Below are 19,637 nucleotides of genomic sequence, written 5' to 3' on the forward strand. Positions count from 1 at the left end.
GAGGCTGAGTAGACAGCTGTCTCTTTACCTATAGGTCTATTTTAGAGTTGGTAGGCTGTGGCACATGAGGCCCACACACGTGTTCTGTAAAGTCCATATGGCTGCTGTTTAGTTGGTTTTTCTTTTCTTTTCTTTCTTTTCTTTTTTTTTAAAATGTGAATTGATTGCCAACATTTAAAAACTAGGAGATTCCATATAAAAATGCAGACTTCAAGCTTCTCTTTAAAAACCTGAAGATTTGGCAGTACTGGGTTCACAATCCCCTGGTGCAGCGATGGGCTGCGGTGGGGCTGTGCTGACCCTCCTTGCACAGCTGTGCACTGGACTGAAGGTCCTCTGAACCCACAGGCTGACCCCTCAGTTGAACTGGCACTGGCATCTGAGCCCAGTACTGCAGGCTCACAACTCATTTCAGCTATCTAGATGTTTCTCTGTGGAGAGAGAGTGGCCATCCTGGATCTTCTGAGAGATGGAAGGAGGGGGGAAGTGAGTGGGCATGGAAAGAGGGAGGGTTGGACAACTATCTTCAAGCACAGCACAAGAGAGAACCAGAAGCAATGGCTGCCAGTCTGAGCCAGAGTAAGACAAGACATTTCAACAACTACCTGCTCCTGCTCCTGCTTCTGTTCCTGCTCCTGTTGGCAGCAGCACCTCGCTACTAACCAGGCTGAAGAAACAAGATCATGAATGTTAATCTCCCCACCTACCAAGCCAGGGTACCATTGAGGACACCCAGTCTAATGACAGCCTCACCTATATGCCAGGGGGCAGCACAGTCTAATGACAGCCTCACCTATATGCCAGGGGGCAGCACAGTCTAATGACAGCCTCACCTATGTGCCAGGGGGCAGCACAGTCTAATGACAACCTAACCCATGTGCCAGGGGGCAGCACAGTCTAATGACAGCCTCACCCATGTGCCAGGGGGCAGCACAGTCTAATGACAGCCTCACCTATGTGCCAGGGGGCAGCACAGATTAGTGTCATTAGACTTAATGACAGCCTTACCTATGTGCCAGGGGGCAGGCAGCACAGTCTAGTGCGGTGCAGAACGCAGACATGGCAGACTTGGATTGAATATCAGCCTGTCCCTTCCATAAATATGCCCAGTTACTAAAAATGAAGGTGTTGCTAAGGCTACATTGGTCACCCGTGGATCAGGACGGTTAATAGGAGGGTTATATCCTAAAGCTGTACAAGGCCATATCCCAGCAAGCTTACAGCTGAGTCTCCTGTAAAAGTGGCAGACCTTCCTGGTGACGCTTATCCCAGTATAATACTTAGAAGACAGCAAGAGAGATTTGGACAGTGGGTCAAAAGAAAGGCTGTCTTGGTTTTAGTTCTTAAGTCCAGGAAAAAGGTTTCTACTGCTCTTAGGTAAGCCTAGAGCTACCCAAAGAACAGATAAGAGTGGCATCATCCTGTTTTATCCTTTTTGGTAATGTCTGTCTTTGGCAAAGTTATGTCAAACATTAAACAAAAAGAGTATTACACAAACTAATGAACACCCATAAAAGGTACAAAATAAATGCTGTGGGTACTAATTCCAGGCAGAGAAAACGAGCAATCGACGTGCACTCCCATGGAGTGCGCCAGCTGTGAGCTCACCTTAAGGTCCAGTGGCAGTTTGTTGGAGGTGAACACACTGAGCTTGATCTGGGGGATGCTGATCTTGAGGTTCTCAAAATAGTATCGAGTTGGTGTTCCCCCCTGCTCTGCTGTCTTCTCATGGATGTTTTCATCATACTTTTCCACCTCTGATCCAAAGACATAAGTAAGAAAACAAAACCAAAAGCTGTTGGCATCATGATTCAAACTTGTGACCTCCCCTAAAAACCCACACAAACAAAATGCAGTCTCCTCACTTTCTTTGTGAGCTCAGCAATGCATACAATATGCAGATGCCATTTCTGTATAAAAGTCGGCCGTTACATTGGTTATAAAAAGGTAGGCTAGCTTCATCTGTTAACCTGTGACTCTGAGCCACCCAGCAGACAGCATCTTAGAAAGCCAAAGGTCACAGGTTCAATTGCTGGCCACAGACTTTCCAGAACTACCGCTGTTATTACAAGTACCCATGATCTAGGTGATATGAATCTAGAGTGCAGTACAGCTGAGTCAAAAAAGATACTCCCGACATAAACAATACTATGAGGGATAAACAGTCCCTGAGAAAGTGAGGGCAAGTCTCAGAAGCAGGATAATCGAGGCACAGTTTCTAATTGCCAGTCCATGAGTATAAAGGAAGGACATGAGCTAGAACAGCAATGCAAATGCCTATTCGGGCAGTGAGCTTCCCATTGGCTTCTAGTGTCTTTGAAGGAAAACCAGAGAGAATGCTCACAGCTACTTTGCACATTCCCAGTTGAAGCTGCCATCAGTTCTACTCGAAGTTGAAGGATGCTCTGAGGGAGACCTGCCCTTGCACACTCAGAAAACAGAACCCTACTGAAAGTAGAGGAAGAGTAATGACAGGCAGACAAGGTCGTCCCAAAAGCCTAAGTTTCTCTGTGCAAGGCTGGGGAAAGAAAAAAAAAAAAAGAAAGAAAAAAAAAAAACAAAAAAACAAAAAAAAAAAACTTCCAAGAGGGATTTATAAGAAAAACATGAGTGAAACCTGAAGTGAATCTTATTGGGAAGGAGCCAAACAGAAAACCCGCCTGTCTGCTGGGCACTCAGGTGGCTGTGTAACTCCAGATAAACTGGAGCCTGAACCAAAGCACAGGGCTAGGCAGACAGGGCCTTCCTCCCAAAGAGCTGTCTCCTTTCTCATTCTCTTTCTTCTCTGGTTCTAAGGACAAAGCCCAGTACCCCACGCACGCTACCTGCAGGTGGTAGCACTTAGCAAAATCCCTAGACAATCCTAAATATTCTAAAAGCTTAATTCTACTTTATTTGTGATGCTTAAGGTTTAAAGCTCAATTCTAAATCTAGATTATAAAGACAAAAGTATTTTTCTGGCATTGTGGGTAGGTATATGCATTTTCCCTCTAGCCAATATGGTATACAGATGCAGACAGTACAGGCTAAAGGATGTAAGATCATGAACTTGGCCATGAACTACAAAGATGGTATGTCTCAAAACAACAAACAAACACATAAAAAAAACAAAAAACCCAAACAAACAAACAAAAAAAAAAAACCCCAAAAAACCCAACTAGCTAAGTAGCTAGAAAAATATCTCAGCAGTTGAGAGTGCTTACTGCTCTTCTCGAGGACCTGGTTCAGTTCCCAGCAGCCAAATCAGGCCAGCTCACAACTATCTGTAATTCCAGAGGATCTGACCCCTCTTCCAGCATCCACAGGTACCCATACACACAGGGAAGACACTTATATATACATGAATGCATGCACACAAACTAAATCCTTGAAAAAGGTTGTTGTGCATCATTGACATCTTTCTTAGCTGGAGCCATCTAACAACAGGAGAAGGAGCTGTGACAAGGAAGCTAGAAAGACAGCAGCTGAACTCTTGGCCCTGAGCTGGTCTCATAACCAAGTGGCCAGCTAAATGATGGCCATCACTCCGTTCTATAGCAGAGAACAGAACCTGCAAAGTAAAGGAGGGGGCACTGTTTCCTAGCAGCCAGCCATTGGACATTCCAGGATGCCAAGACTCTCTTAGGGCAGCCTAGCTCCTTGACAGAACTCAGACAACAAGCAATTTTGGGAAAGGAACTGCTAAACCCCAACCTGAGCTGCCTCGCTCAGAGTAGGAGGCAGAGAGCCAGCTCTGTTGGTGTCTAGGGACTAGCTGTGTTTTACAAACAATAACACACTACTGTGGGCCAATCCCAGGCAGAAGCACAGAGTGATCAGCTTTACCTGATTCTGCCTGATCGTAGCCGAAGAAACTTAGTAGCTTGAGCAGCAGTTTCTCCTCAATTTGTACTGTGAACTTCTGAGCTGTGACCATCAGGTGCTAGAGAGAAAGAAAGTCTGGTTTAAAGTCAAGTGCCAAAGCAGTTTTTCATTTGTGCCATGAAGCAGGTCCCAGTGAGGTTTCTGCTACCAAGGAAGGCAGAGGTAGAAGGTTTGCTTGAACCCAGCAGTTCCAAACAGCCTGGGCAGCAAAGCAAGACCCTGTCTTATGGTTTCTTTACCTGTGATTGATATATGACTTGAGGCTCACCTGTCTGCCTTGTGACAGTGACGGAAGTCCAGGTGTTCAGTGGACACTTTGCCACCCTGCTTGATCCCTAGGGCCTTGCCTAGTGAGCAGAAGCAACGTGACTGGGCTTGTGGTGGAGACGCAGGTCAGCCTCCTTCCTCCCATCAGCATTGGTGGTAAAGGAGCAGAAAGAGGGTTCTGGCTTTTACAGGTTGCTGCTAATATAGCTGGCTTCTACTTTGGGAACCCCAGGTCAGAAAGCTCCCTCACTTTTAACTCTGCTGTTAGTATATCCGTGGCAGTTTACTTAGCACGTTATTCCAAAGAAAAACTCCACACAGCACTCCAGAATTATCTCTGGAGTACTCGACACTCAGTAACAGACCACAGCAGCCTACAAGATACTGCTTAACTCAGGAATGACACCTCTGGCCTCCCTGGGTTCAGTGCTACCAAGGTTGCTGACAACACAACTGAGGATACAGGGTGCCAAGAAAAGGTGCTCCAAACATTTCTCTCAATGGTCAAGCAAAAGCCACAGTGGCTCTGCCCTGCAGCTACCTTTGTGCATACAGTGTGCCGCTGCTTGCTCTGTGGCCTGAGTGGGAGAGAGCAAGCCTCATATGCCTCCTACATGCCATTGTCCCCAGCCTCCCCGCCAGCCCACCTTGTAGATGTTGGTCAGCGCGCTCTTACTGGGGAACTTCACGGCATTAACTTGCACAGCAGGACCTGTCTCAATGACCTCGTTCTCATTGCTCAGAGGGGTCACATAGAGCATGAAGGGCTGAGTAGTACCAATGAGCTGATTGTCCACCTGGGGCAGGAAAAGCCAACAAAGCAGAAACAAACAAGACAAGCTGCTTAGTTATTGTTCTTTACATTTGGTGCCTTAGGCTACTCAGAGTCCCCTGGACACTCTGCCACCTCACATCTACAGCACACAGGCATATTCAGTAACAGATTGAATCCAAGAGCAATGGTGGTGACGATAATGGGCAAAATGATGCATACCAGCAATGCCAGCACTTAGAAAGTGGAGGCAGGAGAACTGAGCACTGGAGGCCAGAATGTACTACACAGTGGTCCATGCCTCAAAAATAACAACAGTGGGGGCAGGACGGCTGGCTCAGCAGGTAAAGGCACTTGCTGCCAAGCTCCCAGATCCATGTGGTCGAAGGAGAGAACTAATTCTCTCATGTTGTTCCCTGACCTCCACACACATATTCTGCCATATGCACACATATAAATGCACAAAGTAAATAAAAATTGAATTGACAATAACAATATAGTAACAGAAATAACAAGAGAAGTTATAAGACTTGACTTAGTAAAGACTAAGAAGTTAGCTCAATTTAGCCCCTCCATAGAATATTCATATTTAAACCTCATATTTAACATAATAAATAGACATAATATTTGCTAATAAAAAGTAATTTCAAAATAGAAAACAAACCTTAAAGCATCAAAGGAGAACTGTCATGTCAAAAACCAGTCAACATATACATGATAGCCTGAAGTGCCCAGCAGTTTGCTGGTCAGCATACATGTGATACCTGAGTATAACATGTATGGTTATCCTCAGCACACTGTCCCTAGCTGAAGTAGAGAACAGCCCTTTCTCAGGATGACCACTGATAGAAATGGGTTCATCGAAGCCTGTTCTGCTCAAGGCCAATGTTCTTACTGCTATGCTATCGATGCTTCTCCCTCATTCCAAACTCCTTAAAAACAAGAGAGCAGACATCCTGGTCATCTGCAAACTCTGAAGGTTGAGTGGTCTCTCCTGCCCCTAAGAACAACTTTTGATTTCACAGTTTTTTTTCTACTGCAATTATAGATTCTACTTCATGGACTTCAGATGTTTAGCTTTTCTTTTCTTTCTGTGCTTACCTGCTCTCTTTCAGTTTTTCAACCCTTGTACCAGAGTACACATGCAGGTGTGAATGATGTGTGTTCATAGGGTCACATGTGTGGAGGTCAGAAGACAATCTTGGATGTCAGGTGTAAGACAGGACTCTTGTTGATCACTGCATACGCCAGGCTTTATACCCATTGGTTGGTGTTTGCATGTGTGTACATGTGAGAGTCAGTTCACATCAGATTTGAAAGTGAGCTCCCTCATATACTGAGACACCTCGCCAGCTCTCTTCTACAAACTTTAAAGTTCTAATCAGATGTGTCTAACTCTCAGGCTCCGAGCCATGTGCAGCCTGGGACAACTACAAATGCAGCTCAACATGAGATCGTAAACTTATTAAAACATTCCGAGATTTTTTTCTTTTTTGCAGTTTCTTTCTTTGTAAGTCAATTGCACAGTTCTCAAGTGAGGCTTCTTGAGATGACATAGTGTCACAATGTCAGAAGGCTAGAGTCTGTGATTAGACATATCAGTGTTCACATGTGTCATGTCCTCTTGATTAATTAATTCTCCTATCATTAGGAAATTACCTTCTTTATCTCTGCTAATATTCTTTGTTCTGACATTAATCAATGTGACTCCTACTTCCTTCCTCATGACTAGTTAAAGTGTAGTGTGCCTCCCCACCCCCTTTTAGACCTTTTTAACCTGTTTGAGTCTTTATAGCTAACAAGTGTGGGGGAGACAGGGTCTCACTACATAACACATGTGGACCCTGAACACACGATCCTCCTGCCTAAGCCTCTAGCCTGATCATAGGCCTTTTCTTGTGGCCCCTTTTTATGCAATCTGACCATCTCTATGCTGATAACTGACAATTAATTGGCACCATTAAGTTTTCGTCTCCCTTCTTGCTATGGCTTTTATCTGTCTCATATGTTGTCTTCCCCATTTTCTGCATTCTTTTGGATTCATCAAGCACTCACCATTCAACTTTATTACTTACCTACAGTTATTGTTATTTTGGGAGTGGTTACAGTATTTAATTCAGTATGTTGGTCTACCACTAAATGACATCATCCTACTTCATATACAAATCACAGTGCTGAGCTTGCACTTGTCCCCTGCAGACTTCATGCACGGTTGTTACTTATTTTACTTCTCTGTGGTGCAGACACCACATCACAGTGCTGTCATGCTTGTCTAAGCAGCCATTACCTCCTAAGTAAGTAGGGACTTACTTAAGAAGCCTAGTTTTGCCTGTTTCTCATGTCTTCACATCAAGTTTTCTTCTCTCCTTCGTGCTGATTCAAATTCCATTAGCACCATTTTCTGTCTGCTGGGTAATGTTCTTTAATGCTTTCGGAAGCTGTGATTGTAGATAATAAATTCTTTTATCGTTTCTGTGCCTAAGAACATTTTCACTTCATCCTTTGTGGTGGTTTCAATGAGAATATTTCCCATAGGCGCCTGTATTTTAATGTCGAGTCCCTAGGTCAGGGAAGAACTAGGACTGCAATCTTGTTAGAGGAGGTGTAGCCTTGTTGGACAAGGTGTACCGCTGAGGGTGGACTCTGGGGTTTAAAAGCCCATGCTAAGCCCAGTCTACCTACCTGAGGCTTGTGGATCAGGATATAAAGCTCTTGGCTACTTTTCCAGAACCTGTCTGCTTGTGTACCACCATGATGATAATGAACTAACCCTCTGAAACAGTAAACAAACCCCCAATTAAATGCTTCCTTTTATAAGAGTTGCTGTGGTCATGGTATCTCTTTGTAGCAATAGAACAATGACTAAGTCACCCTTATTTTTGAAACATACTTTTTCTGGGAGTGGGTTTCTAGAATGATAGCTTTTGCCTGTTTTCAACACTTGAGGGTGCTGCTGATCATGTTCTTACTTGCATTTCTTTCCAACCAGAAATCTATTGTTTTCTTTGTCATCTTAGTTCTGTTCCTTTGTACATAATGGTCTTTATCCATGATTGACTTTATTATTACTTGTATGTAACCTATGGCATCTCAGAGTGGCAGTGAATTGGTTCAGGTGTCTTACATGCTAACATCCATGAATCTTCTAGCCCATAAAGCAATGTGGTATTTGTACACAGGCACACATAGCCTCCTGAACATTTTATAGTCTCTAAGTAGTTTACAGTGCCTCATCCAATATAAGTGCTATGGAAATGGTTGTTATGCTTTATTTAGGAAACAATGATATGGAGAAAGCTCTGGATATATTAAGCATAGATATGAAGCCCATAGGTATGGGAGTTCATCCAGGTTGTGTGTTATATACATTGAGTGAAATTTTCATTTCTTCAGATCAGTTCTTATTTCTGTGTCTCTATTCAACTTTTTAAACACACAAAACTCCAGTTCTGATAATAGTTTTAATATGTTCTAATGACTTCATTAGCGCTGGGTCCATCCTGAAAGCATTCTTGTCCTCAGTGTGCTGCTTCTCATCTACATCATGGTGGTTGCTTACAGCCTGTCAGTTTTGCCTTGCTGGGTGCTCGATATATCTGTACCCAAATATATTATGAGATTTGTTGGGAACACAGTCCATTTCCTGGGATACTGGTCGACCTTTCATGATTTTCAAGACAGGACCAAAACAGTATTCAATCTGGGGCCAATAAATCATGGAGACAAAACTTGCCTGAGACTCTTCTCAATGCCCCACACATTCTGGGGTTTTGGTGCAGCTTACAGCCTGCTCATTCAGATCCTCCTGTTTGAGTAGATTCTCCACATAGATCGGCACTCTGCCAAACCTCTTCCTCTGTAGCTCTCTCCACACAGGTCCACTGCTATGGACTTAGCTGTTGGTCTCTGTGGATGCTCAGTTCTATCTTTTCAACGCTTCTACTCTGTAGGCCTCTGTTCCAGCCTCCTCTCCCAGCCCTGGAAACTTCTCAAACTAAGCCAGTCATAAGTTTCGCCTTTTTTATCCCACAATGACCTCAACTCCTCCTGGAGAAGGCTACGTAACTCTGTTCTTTTTTTCTAAGCTCATATGATGGAAAAACAAGAGACTGGTGATGTGGCCTTACAATGCAAAGTCTGACAACCCAAGTTCAAGTCCTGGGATTCTGGTAAAGGAGAAGGAGGGAGCTGACTTTGTCCCTTGACCTCCACATGCAACACTATGTGTACACCAGCCACCATTCCCATTAGTAACTAAACTAGTTATACAAGCCAGAGAATCCAGAATTCACCTTGGTTTATGTTGCCAAGCATAATGACCATGCCTTTGTTGACAGTACTCAGGAGGCAGGGGCAGGCAGATTCTCCCTGAGTTTCAGGCCGGCCTGGTCCTACACAGTAAGTTATAGGCCAGCCAGGGCCACATAGTAGGACCCTGTCTCAAAAACAAAGAATTTGTGAGATGCATGGGAGTAGAAGCTCTTCACAGGATGATTCTTTGAAGATTAGATATTTCCTCCAGAGACTGGAGAGATGGCTCAGTCATAAAGAATGCTTACGGCTCTTGCAAAGGACCTGGATACGGTTTACAGTTCCCAGACTGCGTGGTTCTGCCTCTAACTCCAGATCCAGGAGGTCAGCTCTATCTTCCCTTGGCACTGGTACTCGTGTGTACACATACACATAGAGATATACACATACATGAGCACTGAGACAACACTCTCATCCTGGTACCTGCACATCCTGTATGCTAAGCTCAAGCATGTGACTGGTTGCCAGCTGGGTATAATGGATGTTGATTCCTGTCAGGCTTGCAAAGACCAGTTCTTCTGGGACTTTATTAATTAAAGAGACACCAATTCCGCCTTCTAACCGCACAAGCACCTGAAAGGAAATCAAAGCTCTGTCAGTTGTTTGTAAGAGAGCTCATAGAAGTCAGAGGAGTACACAGATAAGAATGGCTTTCAGTCTCTCTTCTCTTTACTTCTCAAGAGTATAAAACCTCTGCAGTTTTGACAGTCACCTTTCTGGCTCAAATATCCTCATCTCCCTGGAAGCCAAGCCTTCTGTTTTCAATGGACTCCTCGGTCAGGTCGCAATGCCATTGGTGTGTGAGGACACTTTGCCCAGCACACACAGATGCTGCACAGCACAGGAGAGCGACTGTTCTAGAGCCTCTTTCCTTGTGTAGTGGGTTATTCTGTGCATTTCCACGGCATCTGACATGGCTCCCCACAGGCATTTGATTAAAGATTGCTCACCAAGATAAAGTAAGCAAGCTCCTCATGCTCATCTCATGTTGACTCAAGCTGTCATTCTCTCCCAAAGTGCAAAGACAAAGGAAGGAGGATTTGAGTCAGATGCAGGAAATTTCTTATTCTCTAAATACTATTAAAATTTGGATCATTCAGCTTCCTTTTTGTCATCTAGAGGAACATCTGTTACTCTGCGGTTCCACCTAAGCTGCAGACATCACTCGCATGACACAAACACATGAGTGGTAACAGTAAACACAATGAAACAGGACCCCACAGTGCACACAGTCACCAAGCAAATTCTCAGCCAACTGGTGACCAAGAATGTTAATCTACAGTATTTTAAAAACTTACAATCTGGGCTGGCAAGATGGTTCAGTGGGTAAAGGTAGGAGAGAATTGACTCTTTCAAGTTCCCCTCTGATCTCACACATACTGTGTAGCATGATCACACACATACACACATGTATAAATAAATCGATAAGCTTACTTCCAGTTCCTGATGTGTGTCTGGATTCCTCAGTTTCTGCAGCTCCTGTTCTGTAACGGGAAGTTCTTCCACTTCATATGATGAGCGCTCACTTTTCCGCTGGCAGAAGTCTGTTATCTGAAGTCAAAACAGAACAAAATGAGGGCTCACACTTCTATGCCAAGTACTGGTCAAGAGTCACTACATGCCCAGGAAAATCACAGAAGCTAATGGCCTCCCAGGCTGCTAGAGCAAGATCTGGGCAATAATAAAGTAGGCACAACGTAGAGTCTAGATAGCACTCTATCCAGCTAAACACCTTGGGTGCCTCACAGAGTATATGTAGGCCTCACAGAGCAGGAACAGGTCCCACAGAGCAAGAATAGGTTTCACAGAGCATGGACAGGTCTCACAGAGCAAGGACAGGTCTCACACAGCAAGGACAGGTCTTATAAAGCAATAGGTCTCAGAGAGCACAGGTAGGCCTCACAGGGTAAGGACAGGCTTGCAAGAGCATAGGCAGGCTTCACAGAGCACAGGCAGGCCTCTGCAAAGTGGTATTACAGATTCATGACGATGTGGGGCATGATGTGTCGTATCAGAATGTTTACACAGTACTCCACTGTCTTATTTCCCTCAGCTCTCTATTACTCTATGACTGACGACTGCATCTCCAACAAACATCTCACCTTGAGATCCAACCAGAAGTCACAATGGGTTTTGGATGTCACTACAGAGAACCATGTTACCTTAGCCTAGTAAGTGCCAACGTAATTTCTGTTTCCCTCAAATCTGCTCTTCATTTTGCTTAGTGATATAGACTTTTATCCCCCTTGTTGCATAGAACAGATTCCTAGAGGCCACTTTGCCTCAGTCCGCATCCCACGTTCAGTCACTGAGCACTCCATCAGCTTCCTTTGGATTAGCTTCTCTTCCCAACACCCAGTACTTTGCTCTAAGCCACCATTTCTGATTATCATGCCAGAGCCTCTTAGTTGGGCTTTCTCTGCTTCCAATCTTTTTAAACACTGCAGCCAATGAGTTATCTCAGATCAATCCTCATCGTGACAATCCCCTGACTCCTGCCTGTCTTGGACAAAACATTCTACCATTAGTTTGAATCTCAGGTTCCAATCCTGTCTCTACCATATGCCAATGGCAGTCTCTTCACTACTCAGCTTACCAAATACTATATAACTGTGATAGCTAGTGTTGGTCATGAACTTGACTGGAACTGGAACTAACCAAAACCAAGTCGCTGAGCATATCTGTGGAGTTTTTCTTAATCAATCGCCTGAGCTGCACAGACTGCACTTAGGATGCTAAGTGTGGACCATGTCTGACGGCTGTCTATACATAAAGAACACAGATAAGGAAGGTCTTTACTTTTGCCTGACTGTCCTCTCCTGCTGCTGAAGCGTTCTTCTACTGGTACTAGAACCTACTTCCTCAGGATCCAATTTAAATCGAAGAGCAGCTGGACAGCGAGGCTTCTGGCAACAACTCTAGACTCTTGGCCCTTTGGGCAGGATAGCCACTTACGGACTAGCTGGGCCACAGCCTATACACCATTCCAATAAATCTGCTTTTAATATCCATACATATATTCATTTTAGAAGTTTCGTTCCTCTAGAGAACCCTAATACAGTAACTTCCTATGTTTATCTCTCAGCAGCTGTCTATGCCCCTAAGGTAAACTATGAAGATGGAATTCAGACTGTCCTCGGCTCACTGTCACATGTTTAGTAACTGAAACGCTGCCTGCTTCTAATAGCTGCTAAGAAAATTACTTCTGTGTGAACATGTCCAACACAGTGAAGGCCCTTGCCTTACCAGGTCCACTCTTTCTGTTAGCTTACTGTTCATTGAGTATTATGTCTTGTAGGCACTCCCTCAGCCTCAAATCCCAGGCCCTTCACTCTCCTCACCCCTCCCTTCGTGACATACCATTGTACTTGTCTGGGTAGAAAAGCTCCTTTCCCAATTAGTCATTCATCAATTGTTTTAAAAGTGAGTATAATAGTTAGTTAACTACACTAAGAATAATAATAGGCAATAATCTTATCTTTTTAAATTCTTATCTGTTGGAGGTAAAGTTCTTGCTATGTAACTAGGCTGGCCTTGAACTTGAATGAGTGATCATTGCGCCCCAGCCTCTTGAGTGCCATGAACAACCATCTCCAAGACTGGTTAAGTCCTAAGCATTTTTAGACTTAGCTTGACTTTATATTTACACTTACTTCCACTTTAGCTCCCATACAACTTTGTGATGGAGACCAAGCCCTTTCTTACAAATGAGATAGAACAGCCCACATCCAGCATGTGAACACACTAAAATAAATACTTGTTATAGAGCTGACCATGAGGATGGGAAGGAGAGGACATGGGTTATGTGGGTCCTTCCAATGCTTACCTGGAGTGCTCTTGTTGGTCCATCCGGGATGACTCTTACAGACAACATTCCAGAACCAGGCCTCATTTTTTGGTTAGCAAACTGTTGTTCTGGTGGAACTGACCCCAACAGCTCTACAGATGAGTCAGGACCAAGAACAACTTCAGCTCCATCAAACAATCCAGAAAGCCCTCCTTTGGCCTAAAAGATGTCAAAATAAAAATGTACAAGCAAAGGCCAAAGCACAGACTTGGACAATTCAAAATACTGCTAGGTAACAAATAAACTGAAATTCTCCTTTGAGGAGCCACACTTCATTAGTCTTGAAAATTTAAAAAAAAAAAAAAAAAGTAGGACTGTATATAATGGCAAGGTAAGTTTACTGCATTAACACGGAAACTTACATGCACACACCATAAAAGGTAACCCCACAGACAATGCTGAAGGCAAAACGACCAAATTGTCTGAGTCGATGCCACTTTTCAAGAGTAGTATTGACTAGAACACAGTTTGGCAAGCTCTGGGAAGAAGTCATAGTCCAGCTACGTCCTTCACATGAAATGCAGGTCTACAGGGTAAGGCCCATGAGGACAAGCCAAAGGCTAGAGAGAACAAATATTTCAATATGTTTTCTTGGTTTTGGTTTCAGGGCATTGCCTTACTCTCTTGCCTGGGCAACCTTGTCGTCTCCTGTGGGGATTTTAGGGATGCACCACCATGTCCCCCAATCTTTGTTCATTTTAAATACTGAGACAATAGGGCAGATTTCAACACAGTGAAAGCCTTTCATAAAGGTAAGTTTAGAAAGTACATACACAACTTGGAAAGGGCAGGTCAGAAAATGTTTGCAAGTCTTCAATTGCTGTACTTAGCATAAAAATGAAACAAACCCAGTTTCCTAATCAAAACACATTCACAGCAAAGAACTGGTGGGCAGATCCAGGAAACAACAAACATTGAAAGGGGATTTGGGTGGGAGGAAAATGCTCCACAGAAATTGGAATTACATGGGCTTTAAAAAAAAAACTAGAAGTAAAGTCAGGGTCCGACCCGGAACCCACCAATCATAACAAGCCGTCTTTCGCCTCTAGAAGTCTGAATTGTGTCGCTAATTGAAAATCCCAAATGCACTCCAGACGTGAGCTTCACATAAGTAAGCAGCTGGCCTTTGATGAGAAGTGCTCAGGGCCACAGAGGTAAAGAAAACAAATCTCACCAAACACAAGAGGCTTCTTATGGCTGTACACAGCACCATGTGAAAGGACAGCCTGACTCCACTGAGGAAACACTATGCTGAGCAGGGCCTGCCTGCTAGACTGTGGTGTTCTGTGTGAGTCCCACGAAGGGCAGAGCTGCACACACAGTCACAGTGATGCTCAACACTACAAGCTACCCTTCCACCTGCTCACCTCAGACGCAGGGGCACACACCTGGCCCAAAGAAAGAAAAGGCAGAAATCTAAGTGCCTGATAATTTCCCATGTACATATTTGCTTATAAAGTACATAGAAATTTATTCTGCCACAGACTGGCTGAGTTTAGGACAAAAAACTGTCTAGCAGTCTTGTCTGTCACATTTGCTACAACAAAATGCTAGTTTTGATACCACTAAGAATGTATCAATAAGCAAAATCAAAAGCATGTATATTAAACAAATTGGTTATACAATACCAAATGGTCAGCTTTGAAAACATATACATAAAAGTAAAATGCGCGCACACACATGCACACACACACAGACAGACACACACACATGCACACAGACAGACAGACACACACACATGCACACAGATAGACAAACACACACACATGCACAGAGAAGACAGACAGACAGACAGACAGACAGACAGACACACACACACACACACACACATTTACCAATAAAAAAAAAAAGAAGTCATGAATTTAAAAGAAACCAAAAGGAGGATAAGGGAAGGTTTGAAGGGATGAAAGGGGAAAATGATGGAAATACAATAACATCTCAAAACAATTAAAAAGAAATGAAAGAATACTGAAAAAGTAATTATTGAAGGAGGAGGAGGAAGAGGAAGAAGATAAGGACGACACTGTACAACTCGTGACCAGCTCCTACACTTTACAGAAGACTGCTGTAGCTTCCAGGATCTAAATCTAACCTATTCACCTCAGTGGGTAGACCTCAAGCTTTTAGGCAATACTCCTCCCCTTCTTTTAAAAAGTAAGGTGTGTAATTTATATCATCAGGGAAAAAAATTCAGAGAAACAAAGAACAAAAATAAAAAAAGCCATCACATGGCACAGCTACTTCTCACACTGTTGACCTTCAAGAAGACCAATGAAGCAGAGAGACGGCTCAGCGATTAAAAGAACTTACTGCTTTTGCAGAGGAACTAAGTTCCATTCCCAGCACCCATATAAAGTAACATACAACCACCTATAACTCCATGTCCAGGAACTCTGACGCCCTCTTCTGGACTCTGCAGGCACCTGTACTCCTATGTACACATACTCACACATACATGCACACACATATGCATAATTAAAATAAAATAAATCTTGAGCCACAGGTGCAGGGGCAGTGGGATTAAAAAGATTATAAGAGCCAGAATACTACAGATCCTGCTGAGAAACATTTTCTCCTATAAATGGCTGTATAAAGAGGACAGGAACAATGACAATATCAATGAACATGTTAACATGGAAGGCGGAAGTTTTGTAGGTCCCACCCCCAAAGAAGAACTATAGGCAACTAATGACTGCAAGGAGAAAGAGAATTGGTCTTTCCCAGTGATGAGTCACCTATATCAGTCATTCAATGCAGAGTGGTCAGCCCTAAAAGCAGAAACATACAACACCAAAATTGGTCTCAGCAGGATGCATTAATATAAACATGTGCATACATGTACATGTATGCATGCATCTGACAATAATAATAAAGAAAAGGAGGCTATCAACTTGAAAGCTGTGGGAGCATGGGAGGGAGTGGAGAAAGGGTAGTAGGAGGGGCTGGAAGAAAGAAAGGGAAGAGAGAAGTGATGTCATTTATTTCAATCACAAACATATTTTAAAATAGAATAAGTCTTAAAAAAAGAAAATAACATTTCCCCCATAGGAACATACGGATGCAAAAGTTTCTTGCCTGCCTTTAACAAAAATGAAGTAACTAGAGAGTCCTGCTCTCTGATTAATTTTTCCAATTGAATAGTTCATCATGTATAACACAGTTGAGGCTGTCAAAAGCTACTAACCTGAACAACTAGCCCATGCAAGCCACAGGTCAATTTTCCTTCATGGAAGCACCAGGTCTGTGTGGTGCTGCGCCTGCGATCTGGCTTTCTCAGCATCAGTGGCTCATATCTGGACAGAGATACACGATGAGTCCTCCGGAGAGAAGCCTAAGGAAAAGCTGAGGCTCTGCCGCCCCTCTGCTTACACCCACCCCCACCCTGGAGTCTAACTAGGCATTATAGTCAAGCCTTGACACAAGGAAAATCAAATGAACAGAATGGAGACCCAAAACACAAGTGCTTGTGTCTCACAGAGCAAGCCACCTTGCAGTCTGGGAGAGGCTATCTACTGAATAGTTAAAATCTTCAACTTATAGCTCCATTTCTAAAGACTTTACTCTGTGACCCAAAGTACACATTTTTGGAAATAAATGAGGTAACAATTAAAAATACAAATAATAAACTTATGGAGAAACTAATACATAAGAAAACAACTTATTTAAGCTAAAGTAATTCATTTAAACCGACCACGGAGTTACTCAAAACACAGGTCTGAGCAGTGTTATTAAAGTAATTCTTCTTTGAAAGACTTAACACATTATTAGAAAAACTTAAGAATAGAAACTTCAATTTTAGAGAACAAGAGTAGACTGAAATTTTCAGTAAAATAAATGTTTATTTCCTATAAAATATCTTACTATTTGATCTTTCATAATACGTGTATGTGTACTTTAAGAATTAAATGATACCTGAGAATTTGATAGTCATCAGTCATTAAGGAAAAAATCAAAATAATATACAAATTCTCATGATAGTTTACAGAATTTATTTTGAGGGGCAAATTGCTCAAGTCTGAATTAGAAGGCAATGAACTTGACTCACAAATTACCCAGCAGATTACCTGTTGTCTGTCACAGCAGCCAGGCCAGCAATATCCAGGATAGCGGACCCCTCGATGGAGCGGGTGGCTGAGGGTTTGTTGGGGTTGTGGGGCACTGCAGAGCCCTCGTGGGCCAGCATTCCTGTCCCTGTCATCCTCCAGAGCTGAGAGCGCTTTCCTGGTTCCTGATGGGCAGATACACAAAGATGTAGCCACAGTTAGCCCTGTCCCTCACAACGGGTCAAGGAGTTCTCTAGTTACCACTGGATTTAGATGTTTTCCACACCACAGAAATCTTAAAGATTTCGTTATTGTGAATTTCTAGTTAGACCAAGTATGCCAAACTCCTTTTTCATTTTATTGTGCGGTTGGTGTGTGTAAGTGTGTATGTGTGCCGAGTGCTACCATGTGTGTCTAATGGTGCACACGTGTGGAGGTCTGAGCAGAGTTCTTCTCTACTTCTGCCATTAGATCCAGGGCTCAAACTCAGGTCACCAGGAGTCAGGATTGTGGCAAACCCTAGACAACTCACCAGGCCATACTAAATCCCTAAACCAAGCAACCAAAATCTGAAAGTGATACAAATCTTTGAAGAAGTATTCTTTGAGACTCAGGGTTAGGAGCGCGTGTGCCCTTGCAGAGGGCCCCGTAAGTTCCCAGCACCCACAGCAGCCATCAAATCACAATTGCTTGTCAGTCCAGCTTCTAGGTGGCGACTGAGGAACTTACTGGAGTGCACAAACCCTGGCATAGACATACACATGTATAAATAATTAAAATAAACTTTAAAGAAAATGTTATAACCCATACACTTAGTATTTTCCTTTAAAAAGAACTGGAAGCCAACGACAGGCCAATCTCCTACCCAGCTCTCTTGCCATGATCATCACTGTTTCCTGTGCTTACGATCTCGGGTGTCTAGTCTAGAAGAGAGAGTAATTATCCCGAGAACAGACACAATTCAGCACCTGTATCCGACACGCCTGCAACTTGCTAGAGCGGGGACAGCAGCAGCCCTCACTCCTTCAGATGTTTATCATCTCAACAGTTACCAAATAATTACAACCAAATATTAGCTTGGTTGGATTTAAAGTTTATTTTCCATTGATTGCTTTTCATTTTCAAAGCACTTTGTTTACTAAAATACTGAAGTACTGCGATTATGCTTCCAGGTCTGTCAAAGGAGGAGTTTATTTAATCCATTATACACTATAGGTAATAATAGTTATTGAGAAACCGATGCAGGTTAAGCCTTGGTCTTGAAGATTTAGATACAATAACTCATTTAACCCTGGAAATAATCCAACAAGGTATATGTTGTCATTGTCCTTATAGAAGAGGAAGTTACAGCCTGGGGAGAAGTAACTTCCCCACAATGCCTGAACAGTGAGCAGTGGGACGGATCTGACCGTTCGATTCTAGAGTGTACTTAACCACTCTTTCATGTTGCCTCCCTAACACAGCCCACATAACCCCACTGCAGGGACATCTCTACCCAAGCTGCAACTCTCAGGGTCACATTCTTCTAGCACGTAGGAGCTGCACTACAGCAGTGGACACCCTGGTGCCCACTAATTCATTCACATGATACCCATGTGCCTGAAAGATAGTTTTTTTCATTCTACATTTTTTTCTTATCAAGTAGTAAGAACTGAATCTGGGGATAGGCAGGGTACTACATCCTACATCCCACACAGTAGAAACCAAAGGGTATAATGTGGACAGCAGAGTGAAAATGCCAGATCTGAGACCCGACTGAACAGTCACAGTGAGCTACTTACAGCCTGAGTACTGAGATGAGGCACCTAGGCTCTTGGAGCTGCTTCCTGACCTACCAAATGAGCAAACTATCCCACCTCTTCAGTTCTTGTGTTAAGTGTAATAAACACAAAGTGCTCAGTGTGACCCTGGCACGGCTGTGTACTCAGAACTGTGTGCTATGCTATTACCCCCACCTGTCACCATAGTGCTTCATGCATACTATCTTAGATGGTTCCTTTAAAAGCCCTAGGAACTCTGTAAGAAAATGCAGCTCAGGAGGAGTGAGAAAACCACTTCAAACTGAGACCGGCACTTGTTCTGCTGCTGGAACTGCTGCCCATGCCAACGATATCGCAGTCAGCCTCGATTCCCCCAGAGAGCTCCCACAGCCTTGCCAGTGCTCGCATCTGCCACAGTCCCTGCCAACACAGGAAGCAGCTCAGATGCTGCAGGCTGAGGTAGGACCCAGTTGCCCAATGAGGCCAGCTGGCCTTCAGGGATTTACCTGCCCCAAGCTGGAACCAACCAGAAGGTTCTTTAAAACTGGAGATGCATTATCTTTCTGGGGTGCCCTTTTCCTCTTTGCTAACAACTTAGTCTCTAAACCCGAGGTGAGACTGAGTAAGGAAGGAAGAAGTCTATCAGGCTAAATGGGTTTAGTGGTCCATGACTATTGGAAATCTATCCAAAAGTAAAGCTCAAAGTGTAACTGATTACAGATAAGCTACCTTCTGCCACACGTGGAGACACATTAGTGGTAAGCACAGCCCTC

General features: G+C 43.5%; 2 protein-coding genes across 7 annotated transcripts in view; one reads left to right on the forward strand and one right to left on the reverse strand.

Moving 5' to 3' along the window:
- Positions 1–19,637, forward strand: part of LOC103692519 (60S ribosomal protein L9 pseudogene) — a 1,198,372-nt gene that overhangs the window by 578,455 nt on the left and 600,280 nt on the right. The gene's annotated exons all lie outside the window — the stretch shown is intronic.
- Positions 1–19,637, reverse strand: part of Vps13d (vacuolar protein sorting 13 homolog D) — a 225,390-nt gene that overhangs the window by 79,469 nt on the left and 126,284 nt on the right. For all 6 annotated transcript variants that reach the window (XM_006239351.5, XM_006239353.5, XM_063287848.1 and 3 more), the window contains 8 exon segments: positions 17,126–17,289; positions 16,246–16,354; positions 13,041–13,220; positions 10,649–10,765; positions 9,638–9,787; positions 4,779–4,928; positions 3,826–3,922; positions 1,609–1,757 (listed from right to left, as the gene is read on the reverse strand). In XM_006239351.5, coding sequence (XP_006239413.1) covers positions 1,609–1,757; positions 3,826–3,922; positions 4,779–4,928; positions 9,638–9,787; positions 10,649–10,765; positions 13,041–13,220; positions 16,246–16,354; positions 17,126–17,289 — 1,116 coding nt within the window.

The sequence above is a fragment of the Rattus norvegicus genome, chromosome 5 (genome assembly GCF_036323735.1).
Source record: "Rattus norvegicus strain BN/NHsdMcwi chromosome 5, GRCr8, whole genome shotgun sequence".
Classification (NCBI taxonomy): Eukaryota; Metazoa; Chordata; class Mammalia; order Rodentia; family Muridae; genus Rattus; species Rattus norvegicus.